This window comes from Garra rufa, chromosome 17 (assembly GCF_049309525.1).
Source record: "Garra rufa chromosome 17, GarRuf1.0, whole genome shotgun sequence".
NCBI classification, from domain to species: domain Eukaryota; kingdom Metazoa; phylum Chordata; class Actinopteri; order Cypriniformes; family Cyprinidae; genus Garra; species Garra rufa.
Window position 1 is genome coordinate 37,297,097 of NC_133377.1, and position 18,968 is coordinate 37,316,064.

The 18,968-nt window shown below is 36.9% G+C and overlaps 2 protein-coding genes across 2 annotated transcripts; one reads left to right on the forward strand and one right to left on the reverse strand.

The window, feature by feature from the left end:
• The first annotated feature begins 3,195 nt into the window (after positions 1–3,195).
• On the forward strand, positions 3,196–8,985 carry LOC141289252 (uncharacterized). Its single transcript, XM_073821347.1, has 2 exons — positions 3,196–4,316; positions 5,895–8,985. The coding sequence occupies exon 2, from the start codon at positions 6,058–6,060 to the stop codon at positions 7,552–7,554; it is 1,497 nt and encodes a 498-aa protein (XP_073677448.1). The 5' UTR covers positions 3,196–4,316; positions 5,895–6,057; the 3' UTR covers positions 7,555–8,985.
• A 5,011-nt stretch (positions 8,986–13,996) lies between these two features.
• krt1-19d (keratin, type 1, gene 19d) lies at positions 13,997–17,571 on the reverse strand. The gene is made up of 8 exons (XM_073821249.1): positions 16,808–17,571; positions 16,641–16,723; positions 15,260–15,416; positions 14,954–15,115; positions 14,734–14,859; positions 14,575–14,649; positions 14,326–14,468; positions 13,997–14,199 (listed from the first exon to the last, which is right to left on the reverse strand). Exons 1-8 carry the CDS (start codon positions 17,189–17,191, stop codon positions 14,070–14,072), a joined length of 1,260 nt encoding a protein of 419 aa, XP_073677350.1. The 5' UTR covers positions 17,192–17,571; the 3' UTR covers positions 13,997–14,069.
• Between the last annotated feature and the right edge of the window lie 1,397 nt (positions 17,572–18,968).

The window sequence follows — 18,968 nt, forward strand, 5'->3', positions numbered from 1 at the left end:
AGTTGTGGAAGTTGCTGCACACTGCAAATTTACAGCAAATAACATACAGGATGAATATAAAGTGCATGTGCTCTTATTTTCTTTTTAAAGAAGTGGTTCAGCCCAAAAAGAACATGTTCTTATTCTCATGCCATCCAAAATGTATACTTGTTTCTTTCTTTCTTTTAACAGATGTTGAGAAATGTAGCATTGCATCACTTGCTCACCAATGGGTCCTCAGTAGTGAATGGGTGCCGTCGGAATGAGAGTCCAAACAGCTGATAAACACATCGCAATGATCCACAAGTAATCCACACCACTCCAGTCCATCAGTTAATGTCTTGTGAAACAAAAAGCTCCTTGTCTGTAAGTAACAAATCTACCATTAAGTCGTTTTAACTTTAAACTAATGCTAAGTTCTTAATCCATAACACTTTGTCCAGTGAAAAAGTACGTTTCCTGTTGTCCTCTCACATCAAAATCCACCAACACATTTGTTTAGAACAGTTTTTTTGCTTGTTAACAATGCTTGATCTGTGCATATTTCTCTCTTGATTCAGACGAGCTGACTTTTTCACTGGAGAAAGCAATATTTTGGATAGAGGTGAGAACTATTTTAGTGAAAAGCAATGTTTTGATGTTAAAAATTGTCTTAGTGATGAATTTGTTTCTTACAAACACTCTTTACAAGATGTTAACTGATGGACTGAAGTGGTGTGGATTACTGGTGTTTTTTTTAGCTGTTTGGACTCTCATTCTGACGGCACCCATTCACTCCAGAGGATCCATTGGTGAGCATGTGATAATGCTAAATGTCTCAAATCTGTTCTGATGAAGAAACAAACTCATCTACATCTTGAATATCCCGAATTTTACGTTTTTGGTTGAACTTCTCCTTTAATTTTGCCCTTAATAGCTTTTAATTTTTTCATAATATTTTCTTTGTCAAAGCCTGTTTAAATCCTCTGTGGTTCAGTGTTGTACATAATAAAACATGAAAATGACCAAATGGCAAACACTTTTATAGGCACTGTTAAATAAGCTGAAATCTCTTCCCTTTTAATGGTGATTGATTGTGTCCATCTTCTCAGGACTTATTGCCTCTTAAACTTTTGAATTGGTCTCCGTGTGGCCCTGGTGGTACATTACCCAAAGTTGTGATATCTTTAAGTCGTGTCCAAATGTGTAATGGAGATGCACATTATTAACCAACAAGTCAGTTATTTCTATCTTTTGCTGTGGTGCACCAGTAGGAAATATCAGTTTGCATTTTCAAACATTCATTTTGCCATTAATTGTAATAATCCAGTGAGATTTTTGTTTGCACAAGGAGTCTGACAACAGCCAGTGCTCCACACAGAGATCTGATCTCATCATCATCCAGTCTGTCTGGAATGACATGAAGAAACAGAACAAACTGAGACTAAATCCAGAAGAACTGTGGCAATGTCTCCAAGATGCTTCAAAAGACCTACCTGAAAAACTATGAGCAAGTGCACCTAAGGCAAAAGCTGTTTTAAATGCAAGGGATGGTCACATTAAATGTTGATTTAATTTAGTTAATAGAATTTAATTGATAAGGAAAATCTATTTATGACATTATTTTTGACAGCATCGTCATTTTACAGCATTTTTACACAAGTGCCTAAACGTTTTAACAGTAGTGTAGCTTTGCAGGGAGGTCTCTTGAAGTATCTTGTTGCCACAGTTCTTCTGGATTTATTCTGTCTCAGTTGGATCAGTTTTTCATGCAATTCCAGACAGACTGGATGATGATGAGATATCTTTGTGGAGCACTGGCTGTTGTCAGACTCCTTTTCCAACCAAAGTCTTAATGGATTATTACAATTAATGGCAAAATGAATGTTTGGAAATGTAAACTGATATTTCCTACTGACACACTACAGCAAAAGATAGAAATAACTGACTTAAAACCTTTTTTCTTTTTTTTGTTGTTGGTGAAAATACTAGTGGCCACAGTACTATATATATATATATATATATATATATATATATATATATGTGTGTGTGTGTGTGTGTGTGTGTGTGTGTGTGTGTGTGTGTGTATTTCTATACAAGAGGAGTGCTTTTTGATTCAATTTTACGGCCTGCTTTTAATGTTGGTAAAATGTTGTACAGTAAATTATTTTGCATCATTTATATTTTTTGCAAAGAACTATTCATTTTATAGGAAATGTATGCATAAAGGTAATGCACGTTTACGTTTACATAAATATTTCCCATGTATTATTAACATTATATTTATATATTAAATGTATTTTATTAGGTATGACGTCTTGTCAGCAATTTTGCCACTTTGGTGCTCAGAGGGTTAAACTTCATAACTTCTCTCTAGAACTTCTGAACACTTTTGGAACAATCATATCTGGTTCCAGTAGGCTACCAGTAGCACGCACACACACACACACACACACACACACACACACACACACACTGCCAGGCTTTGCGCAGCGGTCAGACTCTACCATCATCAATGCAAGATCTTAGTGAAAAATTAATGCAACACTGGATGGAAATAAATTTTGTGACATTGCAGAAGCTTATCAAAACAATGCCACAGCGATTGCGTGCCGTAATCAAAGCTAAAGGCGGTCCAACTAAATATTACAGTGTATGACCTTTTTTTTGGTGGCGACTTTTTTTGACCTGTGTGTGTGTGTGTGTGTGTGTGTGTGTGTGTGTGTGTGTGTGTGTGTGTGTGTGTGTGTGTGTGTGTGTGTGTGTGTGTGTGTGTGTGTGTGTGTGTGTGTGTGTGTGTACCTGGTATTCATCACATTGTGGGGACCAAATGTCCCCACAAGGATAGGAATACCAGTAGATTTTGACCTTGTGGGGACATTTCTCAGGTCCCCATGAGGAAACAGGCTTATAAATCATGCACAATGAGTATTTTTGAGGGAGTAAAAGTGTGCACAATCTCCTGTGAGGGCTAGGTTTAGGTGTAGGGTAGGTGTAGGGCCATAGAAAGTACGGTTTGTACAGTATGAAAACCATTACGCCTATGGAATGTCCCCATAAAACATGTAAACCCAACGTGTGTGTGTGTGTGTATACATATACATATACATATATACATATACACACACACACATATATATATATATATATATATATACACACACACACACACACATAATGTTTGTACAGATTACTTATTTTATTTTAATTACAAGATTTATTACAAAACACAATAGCAATTATTACCCATCTTCTTTACATATGTGACTCTGAATCACAAAACCAGTCATAAGGATCTTTTTTTTATTATTGAAATGTATACATTATCTGAAAGCTGAATAAAAGTTATCCATCCATTGACGTATGGTTTGTTAGAATAGGACAATATTTGGCTGAGATACAACTATCTGAAATCTGAGGGTGCAAACAAATCAAAATAATTTCGACAACTTTAAACACGACTTTCTCATTAAGTTCTTAGTAATGCATATTACTAATCAAAAAATACGTTTTGATATATTTACAGTAGAAAATGTACAAAATATCTTAATGGAACATGATCTTTACCTAATATCCTAATGATTTTTGGCATGAAAGAAAAACTGATAATTTTGACCTATACAATATATTTTTGGCTATTGCTACAAATATACCCGTGCGACAGGGTTTGTGGTGCAGGGTCACATATATCATAAGTCATTATTAGGCATTTTTATTTGATCCCATTGTGCATAAAACAATTAACACTCATGACAATGACAGCCCCTTTGTTCTGTGCAATGGAATGCGGGTCTCGTTATTTGCATATCATTGATTAACAACAAAACCGTGCACTATCCATCCACTCCACAACCGAAGTGTCCGAGCATGTGATTCTCCTCTCTAGTCCTGAGCTTTTGTTATGAGTAACTGCTGATGTGTCTGCTTCTTCAGATGATGCGTGATAGCATGAAACGATCCAAAGCAGCAAAAACACATCTGGTTGCACAAAACACATTTTCTCAGTCCGTGCAGATGTTTATTTCATTTCCCTGATCCACGCGTCCTCGAATAATACGGACGAAAACGAGCATTTGTAGGAAGTAAACAAAGTAGCTGTTCAGTAAACGGTACCGCTGCGCGCGCATTTACATTTTTACGACGGAAGTGCAACGGCTGAAACCCGGAGGAAAGCGATTACGGGAGTGAAAACGAAGCGGAATTAGTCAATGAGAGGGAGGAGAGAGCGAGAGAGAAGGAGTGTGTGCGACAGGGAGGCTGCTGGACGCTGGGGCCGAGGTGGACGTGGCGGGTCCGGCAGTGGATTTGATGTGGGTTCCGCTTGCGGCGCGTTGACGGCCGAAAAAAGCAATGAAAAGGTAACAAAAAATCGCCGAGTCGTCCTCCCGAGCGGTTTCATTCGCGTTCTGCTGTTTTCATCTCTTTTTTCCTCCTCCTGTCTCTCCTGATAGGTGGTGATGAGAGTGTGCATGAACCGCGCAAGTCATGCAACTCACCACGTACGCGCTTCTATCGCAGTGAGCGTTTTGCATTGTTATGCAAAGGTGAACGAGTCGATGTTTGCGTTCAAAAGTTGCAGCTGGCTCAACTTTCCCTCAGCGGATCGTTCAGTTGGCTGATGCAGCGACGTTCAGCTACAAACAAGATGGCCACTGGCTCGCACACGCTGAAGCTGTGGCATTTTCACCCTCCTGCCTTTGTATGTTCTTCATCACCACCGCTGGAAACACCGAAACGCGCCCTGCATGCCGATATACCCGCTATTCGCAAGCCGTTCTGTCTTTGTATCGCACGTTCTCCGTTCCCGGCCGTCGTGGATTAAAAGGTTCTCTCGTAAGGAAAAAAATTGCAAAAGATTTATTATGTGCACAAACGCCGCCAGATTCAAGAAAGGCAGCAGAAAAGTGCATGATGCGTGGCGAACTAGCGAAGCTACCTTGACTAGTTGCTTTAGTGATTTTCAGTAAAATCGACGCGCTTTATGCGTTTTTACACCCCACATTAACGTCAAGTTTCTTTATCTTTTTTATTTTTGTTGTCTTTCTGTGTTTCGCCGGCCTAAAACGTGCACTTTTAGACACAGTCGGCACACGCAATTACACAACTGCCACCACCTTGTAATTACACACTTATAAGCTTGAATCTCGCGCTTTTGTTTGTTTTCCCCCACAAATTTGCTTGTTTTTTTTTATTTTGTGATTCTTTAATAATAAATTCTGATGTGAACATCTGGTTGTAATGCTTCTCCAATGTGTCAGATTGACTTTGACATCTTGATGTGTAGATGCATATGTCAGGTTATTGTTCTCATGCATATGCTGTATGCATTTATTAGTGTTCTGCAGAGCAGAATTATACAAAGGGTTTGTCTAATTTCATGCTTTGCATGAACAGATTTGTCACATGCATTCAAGCAACAGCCATTTTGAAATGACTTTTCAAGTACATGCAAAATATCAGAATATATGAATTAGTGTTTAATTGAGCATTACTTGGAAGGCTTAACATTTTCCTTTAATGTAGATTCAATTTTGACAGCTTAAGCCATGCACGTGGTGCATTCAAGTCATTTCGGAATAATTGCATTTGTGAGATAAGTGCACATAAATGGCATCAAAGTCTTAATTATTATTGGAAAACTCTTTAAGTTTGTCTATTAAAAAATTATGATAGAAGCAAATTGCATGAGAACTTATGTCTGTGAAAGTTGACAATACAATATAGTTTGCCTTATAGCACTATAGCAATAACGCTAGCCAGAAAATACTATTAAGCTGGTTTGTTATAACCAAACTATAAGTGACCAAACTCTATTTCCCATGATATGATAAATTACACATCTAAAAAAACAAATTTGTTTTTTGAACAAGATTACCTAACGCTGTTTGAATGCTGTGCACTGAATTGTTTTTGTTTTGTATTTCCTCTCCATTCAGGAGCCAGGGGAATCAGCGTTGTTCCTAACCCAGGCCAGAGATTGTCGCGGCAGCAGTGACAATCCCCTTCTCAGGAACCCCCGCGTTTATCTCTGTGAAAGTAAGGTATAATACTGAGAAATAACAGGCGCTTCGGTCGGGCGGTGGAGTAGTTTCCACCAGGATGGCAGAGTTGGAGACAGAATGCATCACTTTAGGACTAAACAATTTGGTGTCGGAGTGCGGCACGCCGCCACTTGACCCTTTACAAGCCGAGTGCAGCACGCCGACCCTGACCATGCTGTCGTCCGAATGTAGCACGCCGACGCTCAGCTCGCTGGCCTCCGAGATCGTGGAGCCCATGGCCATGCTGCCGTGCATCAAAAGCGAGCCCGACCTCGACCCCATCCGCACTGTGGACCTGTCCGTGATCCAGCCCCTGAGCACGGCCGAGCTAGGCTCCGAACAGATCAAGATGGAGATCAGCGGCCTGGACTACATCAAATCGGAGCACCACAGCGACCTCCATTCCTTCCACAGCACGGAGCTGGACTCCTACAAGTCACACTACGAACCCAGTCTGGTGTTCGACTACATCAGTCACGTCTCGGACAGCCTGGAGTACATCAAGTCGGAGCAACATTCGGACCTCCACAGCTACTACGCCAGCGAGCTCGGCGCCATCAAGACCGAGTACGAGCCCAACCTCATGTCCAGCCACATCAGGACCGAGATGAACGGCTTGGAGTCCATTCACATGGCGGAGCTGCGCACCGAGCTCAACAAGCTCCGGCCCGAAACCGCCATCGACGGCATGGGGAAAATGGACCCGGATTTCCAATCGGGAAACCTTTACGAACTGACGTCCGTCCAGGCGAGCAAAGCGACTGCCGCTCACAACCAAACCAGCACAAAAGGCCAAGCGCCGACGCCACGCAAACCTCGCAACCTCACGGGTGAGAAGCCGTTCTCCTGCACTCAGTGCGGGAAGAACTTCAGCACCCTGGGGAACCTGAAAACTCACCAACGTATTCACACCGGCGAGAGGCCTTACACCTGCTCCCAGTGCGGGAAGAGCTTCGGCCAGGCCGGGAACTTGAAAAGGCACCAGCTCATCCACACGGGGCAAAAACCTTACACCTGCGCGCACTGCCCCAAGGGTTTCACCAAAGCGGACGACCTCCGCTCGCACCAGCGGCTGCACACGGGAGAGAAGCCGTTCAGCTGCGCCGAGTGCGGCAAGAGCTTCGGTCAAACCAAGGAACTCAAAGCCCACCAGTTGAGCCACACGGGAGAGCGGCCCTTCTGCTGTTCGCTGTGCGGCAAGAGCTTCTCTAAAGAGACGAGTTACCGCAATCACCAGCAAATCCACACGGGCGAGAAGCCGTACAGCTGCTCCCAGTGTGGCAAATCTTTCAGCAATTCAGGGGTCCTCAAAACGCACGAGAAGATTCACTCCGGGGAAAGACCGTTCGGCTGCACCCAGTGCGGCAAAAGTTTCGGTCGCTTGGGACATCTTAAAGCACACCAGCAAATTCACTCGGGCGAACGGCCGTACACGTGCCAGCAGTGCGGGAAGAATTTCAGCCAATCAGGTCATCTTAAAGCACACGAGCAGATTCACAAAAGAGAACGGCCCGATCTTAGCAGTGGCAGCAGTCTCAGTAACGATAGTAGCTAAAAGAAACCTCATTACGTCTCGAAAGTATTACTCTTTTTTTCGGTTCTTTTTTTCTGCTTTCTTTAGTTTTTTTTTTAATAAAAGCTACAATATATATAAATATATTATAAAATATATATGTTTCATTATGTTTTCATACTTTACGTCTCATCTTTTCTTAATATCTACTTTTGGGTACAGTTGTGACTGATTTTCTCTTACGAAAGTGTCTATGTTTGGGATCAGTGAGCTTACAGAGAGTCTTTGTATCTTGTCTGATCTGTGTCGTAGTGAGTGCCATTCTAGTTTCTTTCCTCCAGTAAAATACTCAGTGTACACGTTTATTGATAATATGTAATTCTTAAACCATGTACTGGAATGAATTATTAAAGAAACTAATGTAAAAAAAAAAATGCAGTTATTTTATAATTTTTTTTTGCTCTATTTCAGAATACAAACAGGTGTTTGCATCATTTGGGAACTGTTTGTAAATGAGTTCCTGTTTTTCCATTGTGCATTTGAAGAAGTGTCACCTAAGCCGTGGCTGATAAATGCAAATGCAAAGTAGTTGGTACATTTAACGTGTGCATGTGTGACCCTGGACCACAAAACCAGTCTTATATAGCAGGGGCATATTTGTAGCAATAGCTAAAAATACATTGTTTGAGTCAAAAAATATAAAATGTTATGCCAAAAATCATTGGGATATTAAGATCATGTTCCATGAAGATATTTTGTAAATTTCCTGCCGTAAATGTATCAAAATTTAATTTTTGCTGAGTAATATGCATTGCTAAGAACATAATTTGGACAGCTTTAAAGGTGATTTTCTCAATGTTTGGATTTTTTTTGCAACCTCAGATTCCAGATTTTCAAATAGGATTCAACCATTCTGGTTTTGTGGTCACATATATTGACCCTTATGACTGGTTTTGTGGTTCAGGGTCACATATATTAACAAAACTGAATACTTATTATAAAGTTAAAGGGATAGTTCAGCCAAAAATGCAAATGTATTTGATAGAAGAATGTTGGTAACCAAACAGTTGGCGGTAACAATCGACTTCTATATGATGGAAAAAAAAGTATTATGGCAGTCAATGGCTACCGTCAACTAACATTGTTCAAAATATCAGATAAAAGAAACTTGTGCAGGTTTGTAATCAGACTTTTCATTTTTGGGTGAACTATCCCTTTAAGGCTGCTGTGTTGCCTGTTTAGTTATATGAATAACCTGATTGATGATTGTTTAAATGTGGCTATTTTGGGACTTATTGCGAATCTCATCTGTGACTCTTGCGGCCAATTGTTCAAACGGCATCAATTAAACCGTAAATTAAACAACTGCACCTGTAAGTTTTGGTCTACCTCCAATCTAGTAAAAACTGGATTTGATGCCAAAGCACATTGATGTAGATGAATTTAAGTGGTAGAAGAATCTAGCTTCTTTCTCATTTCTTATGAGCTCTCGGTTGCTGTTCAAACATTTTTGTGATTTTTATATTTACATGTCATTCGTATGAGTCATAAAATGTTTAGAACAATTTGTTGACTGTAGTTCAATCATCTCGGTGGAATTTCTTAAACAGAGGTGTTTGTTACAGAGCGGCAGGGAACGCACATATGTTTTCAATCAAAGTGGGTTTTAAAAGCAGTTAATCAGCAAAGTGCATTCATCCAAGAATTTAACAGTTAGAAATGTAATCTCTCTCTCCATACAGTACGTATTTGCAGTGTTTATGTGTGTTAATTTTAATGAAATTCTATGGGACAGTCTGCACTTTTTTTTTAAATCTCCAGCACTGATGATATTAGCAGGTCCTGTGAGAATCACTGAACTTGTTTTGTTTGACTCCAAATAGTTATAATGGATGTTTATCACCTAATTGGTGTCCCAATAGTCTCCTCTTTCACAAGGGAGCCAGTCTAAAGTAGGTTAAAGTAAACTTGGCATAAACCAAAAAGATCTGGAGGTTGTTTTTTTCCCCCATAGCTGTGCAATGATTAAAATGACAGACTGCGGCAACAAGGATGTTGACATCTTTAACTCAAGTAAATATCAACATATGGTTATTTTGTATTTTACAGGGAGTTTTTATTGTCTGTGCTTAGCTTGTATAACTACTTGAGCTGCTTTAAGTAATGCTAAACGATTTAGACATGTAGGGAACCGTGGAATTAGTTCCCAGTAGCTTTATGTTTAAGGATGTGGACTAATACAAAAACACAAAGGCTTATTTCCCACTGAACTCCCAGCTGTTCCAGGGTAATTATCCATGCAGTTAGGAAACTAAATGCATCTTTGAGGAGTTGTTGCACACAAACCGGAATGGCTTCAAGCTGTTTTGCCTAGCATGGTTTTCTGAGTCAGATCTGCTGGCTGATATTAATGGTGTTTTGCGACACTGAATGCCACGTGGATGTATATGACCCTGGACCACAAAATCAATCATAATGGTCAGTTGTTGTTTTTTTTAAATAAGTTTTCCATTGATGTATGGTTTGTTAGGATAGGCCAATATTTGGCCAAAACAGCTATTGAAAATCTGGAATCTGAGTGGGCAAACAAATCAAAATATTGAGAAAATCACCTTTAAAGTTGTCCAAATGAAGTTCTTAGCAATGCATATTACTAAACAAAAATTAAGGGTTGATATATTTATGGTAGGACATGATCTTTACTTAAAGGAGTAGTTCACTTTCAGAACAACAACTAACAGAAAATGTACTCACCCCCTTGTCACCCAAGATGTTCATGTCTTTTTTTTTTCAGTCGTAAGGAAATAAAAAAAACAATTAGGATTTCTCTCCATATAATGGACTTCTATGGTGCCCCCAAGTTTGAACTTCCAAAATGCAGTTTAAATGCAGCTTCAAAGGGCTCTAAATGATCCCAGTCGAGGAAGAAGGGTTATCTAGCAAAACGATCGTTTATTTTCTAAAAATATTTACCATTTATATACTTTTTAGTCTCTACACAGAGCTAGACAAGGTGAGCATTTGAGGTTAAAAAGTATATAAATTGTAATTAAAATTTTTTTTTTTTTTTTGAAAATAACCGATTGTTTTGCTATAGATAAGACCCTTCTTTCCTTGGCTATGATTGTTTAGAGCCCTTTGAAGCTGCATTTTGGAAGTTCAAACTCGGGGGCACCATAGAAGTCCATTATATGGAGAGAAATCCTAATTGTTTTCCTCAAAAAACTTATCTTCCTTATGACTGAAGAAAGAAAGACATGAACATTATCTGTAATTTTTTTGTTCTGCAAATGAACTACTCCTTTAATATCCTAATGAATTTTGGCACGAAAGAAACATTTTGACTCATAGGCTATTGCTACAAATATACGTGTGCTACTTAAAACTGGTTTTGTGGTCCACATATATAACTTACTTACATATTAATCAAAATGCTGACATTTATGCAAATGTTTAATACTTACCTAAAAGTGATGTTTGATTTCCAAGAGGTGAAAACAGTTCATGTCTGTTGTAGGATGCCACCGTCTTGTTATCATTTTCATATCCAGGATTTTTAGGTCAACCACCAGAGGTCGCCGTCAGCTCATCATTAGAGGTCTGTCATCAACACATCTGCTCATAGTTGAAGACATTAAAGCAAATGTAAGTACGTTTTTACCTTAAAATATACGTTTTAAAATCATTTTTAAAATCATAATAAGACGAAGTTAGCTTCAGTGTCTTTCCCAAACGTCTGTTCTCGAAGTAAGGCGAGCGGGTACGAAATTCGGCTGCAACAAATGTATGTTTACGACCGTTAATTCAAAGGAGTTAAAAAGTCGCGAAAATACACAAAACTGCATACGGTTGTTTATGGAACTACCTTGTAAGTCATCAAATCTGCATTTAACTGTGGAAATACTGGTCTTTTTTTGGCTTTATAGATTTATCTTTGGACATGTATTACTTTGTATGTATTTGAGACTCAGCAGACTGTAGAAATGTTTTTGTTGTTGTTCATGAAGTACTGTTAATGTCTCCTAGACAGGTTTGCTGGTGAACATCAAGGATAAAACAGTGGGCCTTATTCGATATTCAGGAGCGCCACCTGCTGTTTTGTGCACTGCAGGTCTTTTTTATTTCATGAAAAATACAAATAGGCCCACTGAAAATGAGAATAGTCTGATTTAGACATAATGCTGATGTGACAACAGTGTAAGATTCATGAAGAACCAGTAAATGCCATTGCGATTTCCTGATTACTTAGTCCTAAAGTCATTTTAAATCAAAATTTGAAATACTTCTTAATACTTATTTAAAAATTCCTTATTTTTAATTTATTTTTTATTCTACATCTATTATCATAAGTTATGTAACTGGCTTCACAACCAAAAACTCATATAAAAAGCATTTAAGTATTCAAATCTTAGATGTTTACTAAGATCCTTTTATAATCTATTGAAACCCAAAATAATATTTTAAAATATCAGTAAGCTTAATATATATATAAAATCATAATTTATTGGGAACTTTCAATTAGGAGGTGGCTGCCCCGAACCTTAACCCCTATTTTAACTTATTAAAATGATATTGAAATAATTTTTGTATTTTTTTCCAATTGTTGTTTTAAAAATTGTATTTTCTTTGTAAATTATGAAACTTTATATGTAAAAATTATCCCAAATTTTTCATGTCACTACCGAAACTTTGATAGATAGATCCCGTCATTGTGAGGTAAATGTGTTCAAAATTCTGAAAAATCTGTGTGTACCTTTAAGGAACGTCACTACTAAAGACCTTTTTTCTGCAATTAAGCATGCTTTTTTGGGAGTTATGTCATAACATTTAGTTTTTATATGTGTACCACTGTTCAGAACTGTGTTAGCTAACCATGTGCTGATTAACATCTTTTAGGTTGAAAAAAATTACCTAAAATTTTCACTACCAAAACAGTGATGTCCAAAACATGTCACCATTGTTTCAGCAGTGACAAAAGAAAACACATAATCGTCATATTTGAAGGAAATAAACACAATTTTTGCACTGTTATGCATTTTTTTTTTTTGTATTTTAGTATGTTTTACTAGTGTTTTAGTATGCAAGTTAAAATTCTGTAATGTGATATGGTCGCTACCAAAGTATTACTGTCACTACTAAAAATGTGCAGTCGCAACTAAAACATGGGATGTTTTGTCAGAAATAAAGTATACTGCATTATCAACTAAGATGTTATGATAGTGTTTGGTTTAGTGTATATTCAAACTAATGAATTCTTAACTTTGACAGTATGATCACGTTTTGCCTTTTACAAAGAAGAATTGGATTCAAAATACTAATTTCATAAATTACACTTGAAATATTGTTAAAAATGCAATTGTTTTTGATTTACCTCTGGAAAAAAAAGCTAAAAAAGATATACATTTACAATGTAAATGTAAGCTAAATCTTAACAGGTCAATATAACCCTTCTAATTAAATTATATATTATGTATTATATATTATTTCGGTAGTGGCAAATTTGGGAGGAGGACACATATTCCAAAACTTTCTGAAAATGCATTATGAGAATTAATTGCACAATTACTTGAAATGTGTACCTTGGATATTAAACTATTTGCACACGTACACATTTTTTGGAAAGACCTTTCCAACTTTGGACCACTATAGCAGTGCATTAAGGGTAATTAAAGGTCATCATTTTTTAGCAGAATAAAATTGTATTACTTAATCCACTTTTACAAGTCCATTTACAACCCTAGGATTTGGCCCTAGAATGAAATGGTGTGTTATTACCTTATTTGGAACATTCGTGAATATTAATGATGAGCTCTGCTCTGATTGGCTGTTTCACAGAGCTGCTCATCTCAATAGCTCGCACATGGAGGAAAATATATATTTAATTACGGAGCTCTAGCTGCTTTTAATATGCGGTTTGTTGAATCTGCCGTTTTAAATGCACGATCATTTCACTCTCACTATTGTGATCGCATGTGCTCTGTGTAACGTTATACTGCAGCGACAGTACTTACCACACAAGTTTAGATGCTTGTTAGTGATGCTCAGGATCTTTAAATCATTCAGCAGAGTCATCTCTCCATTTATGTGGTAAGTGAAATCTTATGTACTGCAATGTAACCGGCTACCGCTAGCATTAAGCTAACCGTGTCCCTTCAGTGGCTTGCCTTGTTTTACTGATGTACTGGTGTTAATGATGATTGGGCTATGCAAATGTTGGGGCGTAACTATTGACAATCACGACTATTGCGTAACAGTCGGTGTTATGTTGGAATTGACCTATTTTTCAGTGGTCTTTTGCAAACTCCAGATTTATATAAGAAGGGGGAAATGGTGGTGTTTGAGACTCATGGTATGTCATGTCCATGTACTGAACTGTTATTTTTCAACTATGCCAAGGTAAGTACTGTTTTCCATTTTATGGCACCTTTAAGTAGTTCAACTAAATATTCATAATAACAAAAAAAGGAAATGAACTCCAGAAGAAGAAAGTTTAAGTGCTGTTTTATTTGGTTTCCAGTTTTGTGCATACTGCAAACTCAAACAGGCATTACAGCCAATCAAAGTCTGCGACTGTCAGACATGCTTGAGGACGTGGAGGTGGAGACCACTTTTCCATCTACAACCTCTTCCACAACTGTGATGACTTTCGTCCTCGAGGTGGAAGTGGAAGTGGCGGTTGTTTGGACACTGTGGAAGGACAACAACAGTTATGGGCCTTTAATTATAAACTCTCAATATTATAACGATAATAGTAGAGTGTTTTGGGGAAGTTTTAGCTGCTTTTAGAATGAAGTGGACAGCAAATAAACTTACGTGGCTTCTCCGTCCAGCAGTCTCCTGTACTCGGCGATCTCCATCTCCAGTCTGGTCTTGATGTCCAGGAGTAACTGGTATTCCTGACGCTGGCGCTCCAGATCAGCACGGAGTTGGACTATCTGCTCTTCCTGGACGGTGACCTGGGAGCAAAAAATGTTGTTTTGTTCCCTGTATATTACATTCCTAGTATGTACTAAAAAATATCTTCTTGTGTTCCACAGAAGAAAGCAAGGCAAACCTACTCACCTGATGTTGGTAGCCAGACAGCTTCATGGAGTAACGATTCTTTGTGTCATTCAATGTGGCCTCAAAAGATGCTTTCTACAGTAATAAGAGCACACAAATTCAGAATGAAGTAACATAATGAGTAACTACCAGAGAAAATGACAATTGCGGATCACTGACCATGGCCAAGGCGGACTGGAGTTCGATTTCCAAAGACTGTAGTCTGGATTTGACCGTGTTGACTTCAGTTCGAGATGTTTTCAAGTCTGTTGTGCTGGTGACAACTTCTTGTTTCAGAGTTTCCGTCTGAAATACAAAGCAGAGAGAGGTTATATGTTGAAACAAGCTGTCTCACCCACATTAAAAGCTTTCTGTCACTGTATGGTTTGATAAATCTCACCTTTGTCTTGAACCAGGTCTCCAGTTCTCTTTGGTTCTTCGCTGTGACTGATTCATAGTGCTCACGGATTTCTGCCAGGATCTTGGTGAGATCTTGGTGTGGAGCTGCGTCGACCTCGACGTGAACCTGTCCGCTCATTTGTGCGCGTGCGGCCAACAAATCCTAGGAATGTATATAAATGATTTATCTGCAGTGTAAAAACTTACATCTTCCATGCTGCATTGGAACTGAAATTGACAGTTTATTTTGCTCAAATAACTTATTCTACTATTATATTGTACATTTCCACACAGAATCGTTATGTACCTCCTCATGATTCTTCTTCAGATAGACCAGCTCCTCCTTCAGCCCTTCGATCTGCATGGCGAGGTCTTTTCTGGTGATGTTGAGCTCATCAAGCACCCTCTTCAGCCCAGAAATATCTGATTCCACTGACTGACGCAGAGCCAGCTCGGTTTCATATCTGTCACAAACACGTTCTTTAAAAACACTTGAAGACACTTAATGACACAAGACAAGACGCCCACCTCCAAACTCAAGGTAAAACTGCTTCACTATTCAACGTAAAACTATTAAACGCAACACTCATGTCATTGTCTACATTCTCAAGTGTAGAACAGTTATATGAAAGTTATAATTCTTATAAATGATTTATGTGGATATATTAAAATTGCAATTAATATGGTCACAGAGACTATTTATGAAACTTTCAAATATGAGGTTAAAATGAGAGCACCACTTTATTGTAGTATTATTGAAACGCTATGATCGTTTTTTTATTAATATTTGTAATTATTTATTTATTTTTGTAGATCTTAATTGTTTATTCATTTATATTTTAATATTATTTTTTTTATTTGAATGTTTTAGTAATTTAGATTTATTTTTGTCATTTTTACTAGTTTTTCTTGTTGTCATTGCGTATATTTATTATGTATATATAAAGACACACACAGTATATATTTAGAAAATATTTACATGTATTTACATCTATATATTTATATGAATTGAATTTATATATATATATATATATATATATATATATATATATATATATATATATATATATATATATATTATTTAATATATTAACATAACATATTTTTCTTAAATATATACATGCATGTGTGTGAAAATGAGAGCCCCGCTGCTATTTTAGTATTATTGAAATACCATGATAGTTTTTTATTAATATTTTTAATTATTCTTTTGTCTTTTTAAATCTTAATTCTAATAATAATTTAATTGAATGTTAATATATAATATTTTAATATTATTTTTTTATTTTAACATTCTGGTAATTTTTTTTATTTTTGTAATTTTTTATTTTTTTGTTGTTGTTTTTAAATAACTAAAAAGTTTTTGTTTACATAATACGTGTGTGTACTGTGTATATTTATTGTATATATATAAATACACATACACAAATATATTTAAGGAAAATATATTATGTTTATATGTTACATGTATTTATGTATAATATAAATTATGTGAAAATAAATATACATTTACAAATATTTACTGTATGTGTTCGTCTTTATATATACATAATAAATATACACAGTACAGAAACATATATTATGTGAACAAAAACTTTTGAATGAGATTATTCCAATTAATCATTCGACAGCATTAACATGAACTATTTCTGTGTATTAAAAAAAAAAAATCTTTTGGAAAGACTCACTTCATTTTGAAATCATTAACGGCCAGGCTGGTGTTGTCAATGCTGAGATGGATTCCCCCCTTCTGCTGAATGGCTGCTGTGATCTAGACATATGAATGAACATATTTTATTTTTTGCTCCACAGTTTGAATCTTTCACAACATGTAAACCTGGCAAACACAATATACCTTAGCCTGAAGATCCTGTATGGTGACAAAGTAGGCGCTGTAGTCACGAGCAACAGGAGAGGCTTTGCCATCCAGGAACTGGCGGATCTTCAGCTCCAGATCAGCATTGGCCTTCTCCAGTGCACGTACCTTGACCAGGTAAGCAGCCAGACGGTCATTGAGGCTTTGCATGGTGATTTTCTCATTGCCAATGATGCTGTTGTCTGCAGATCCTTCTACAGAGTAAGTGGCCTTGGAGATCCGCACCCCTGAACCTCCTGCGCCACCGTACACGCTGCCGGACCTCGCGGTGCTCACACGGGTGCTTCCCACGCTAGATGTGGATATACGCATGGAGCCGCTGGAGGACATGTAGCTGCTGCGGGTGGAGTAGGAGGAAGCCATGTTGCCCGAGACTTTGTTTCTGCGTCTGATCTGGCAGGTCAGTAAATGAAGGAAGGAGAACACTGGTTTCTTTTATAGAGTCAATTTGAATAGAAGACACAAAGCCTGGAATTCCATGCATGTCATCTCACTGCATTCGCTGGAACGATTCCAGCGACCTTAAAGGTCTCATCTAAGGTGAAATGTAGGACAAAAGACACTGTTTGCACATCTCTAAGCATCAGTTTGACTTTTGCGTACATTAGTGGTAGTACAAAGTTTTCTAGTTATATTTATAGATGAAAATGATCAGGACAAAAGAAGTTTGACAAGATATTAAAACTTGTTTATCCTGCTTATGTTTTCTTTCTTTTCCTGACAGTTTCTTTATGTAAGCATCTATGAACAAGAGTCATCAAACTGAGTTTTATGTTTAGCAAGGATGCATTAAACATGACAGTAAAGACTTTCACTTTGCTAAATATTTATATTTCAGATCAATTCTGTTCTCTTGAACTCTAGATTTATTACAGAAACCTGAAAAATAGTCAGTTTCCACAAAAATATCAATCAGCACAACTGTTTTAAACATTGATCACTGATGTAAGATCATATATCAATTATAGCTTATTAAATAAATTTAATAAGCACAAATCAGCATATTTGAATGATTTCTGAAAGATCATGTGACACTGAAGACTGGCGTAATGATGCTGACAATTCAGATTTGCACCACAGAAATTAATTACTAAGATATTTTAAAATATAAAAATTAATAAAATGTAATATATCACAATATTACTATTTGTATGCTATATGTATTAGTCAAATTAATGAAAAAAAATCTATTTTTTCTCTCAAGAACATTTAAAAAATCTTACCAATGCCAAAAGTAAATGGGTCAAAGACATTAAGATCAAAAAAATTTACAAAAGTAATTTTATGTCCATCGAAAGCATTAAATGTAAGTAAAGTGTCTAGTTTTAAGGGTTCAAATACGTTTTTGGAGAATGAAATGTCAAAATTAGTTTGAAACAATGTTACATTGTCATTCAGTGAAACACAATGTTTATGTAAAACTTCAAACAACATGCTTATTCTGACTTGTACATATTAAAATATATAAAAGAATGCAATTAAATTAAACAGAAAAACTTACAAAAAATTGGAACAACAACAACAATTTAAAGCAGTGTTACAGTATTATTGCTGTTTTTATGCTTAATCCTTTTTTCATCTTTGACCCAAATGCACCTTGTTATTTATTTATGTATTTGCATTTAAAGAATATCAACTGTAACACATAATGGTTTTGAAATCCACAACCAATGCAAAAAAAACAAAAAAAAAAACAATGTTCTCCTTCATCATAGACACTTTCCTCCTTTTTTTGGATCAAGTATTATGCATTATGGTGTTTTCTTGACTTTTCCACAGTTATTTTGCCATTGTTTAAAGATCTTGTGCAAAGATTCTAAGAGATCCCAGAAACATGCAAGTTTAAAGACTTGTATTAGTATTAGACATTAGTAACATTTTTTTTTTTTCCGCAAGACCTTTAATTACCGCCTCCACAGATGCTTTACCACAAAAATGATTTCTGCTTACTGACCAAACCACGTTTCTTTTATGGGCTGGGCTGGAAACTCTTGTGCTGTTGATGCATTTGACATTTGTGGTTTCTGTATGCACAACAGCATTATGATTGAAAGGTGAGGTTTATGCAAAAGCAAGTTCTTCAGAACAATAACCAGATTTGTTTGTTTGCTGCTTGTCATTGTAGTTGTAAGTTAAATAC

Excerpts from the sequence above, each read along its gene's own strand:
- LOC141289252 (XM_073821347.1), top strand. The coding sequence starts at position 6,058 with ATGGCAGAGTTGGAGACAGAATGCATCACTTTAGGACTAAACAATTTG.
- krt1-19d (XM_073821249.1), bottom strand. The coding sequence starts at position 17,191 with ATGGCTTCCTCCTACTCCACCCGCAGCAGCTACATGTCCTCCAGCGGC. Across the intron at positions 15,116-15,259 it reads TGAAGAAGAATCATGAGGAG|GATTTGTTGGCCGCACGCGC; the intron begins GTACATAACGAT and ends ATACATTCCTAG. Across the intron at positions 14,200-14,325 it reads CTGCTGGACGGAGAAGCCAC|TGTCCAAACAACCGCCACTT; the intron begins GTAAGTTTATTT and ends GTCCTTCCACAG.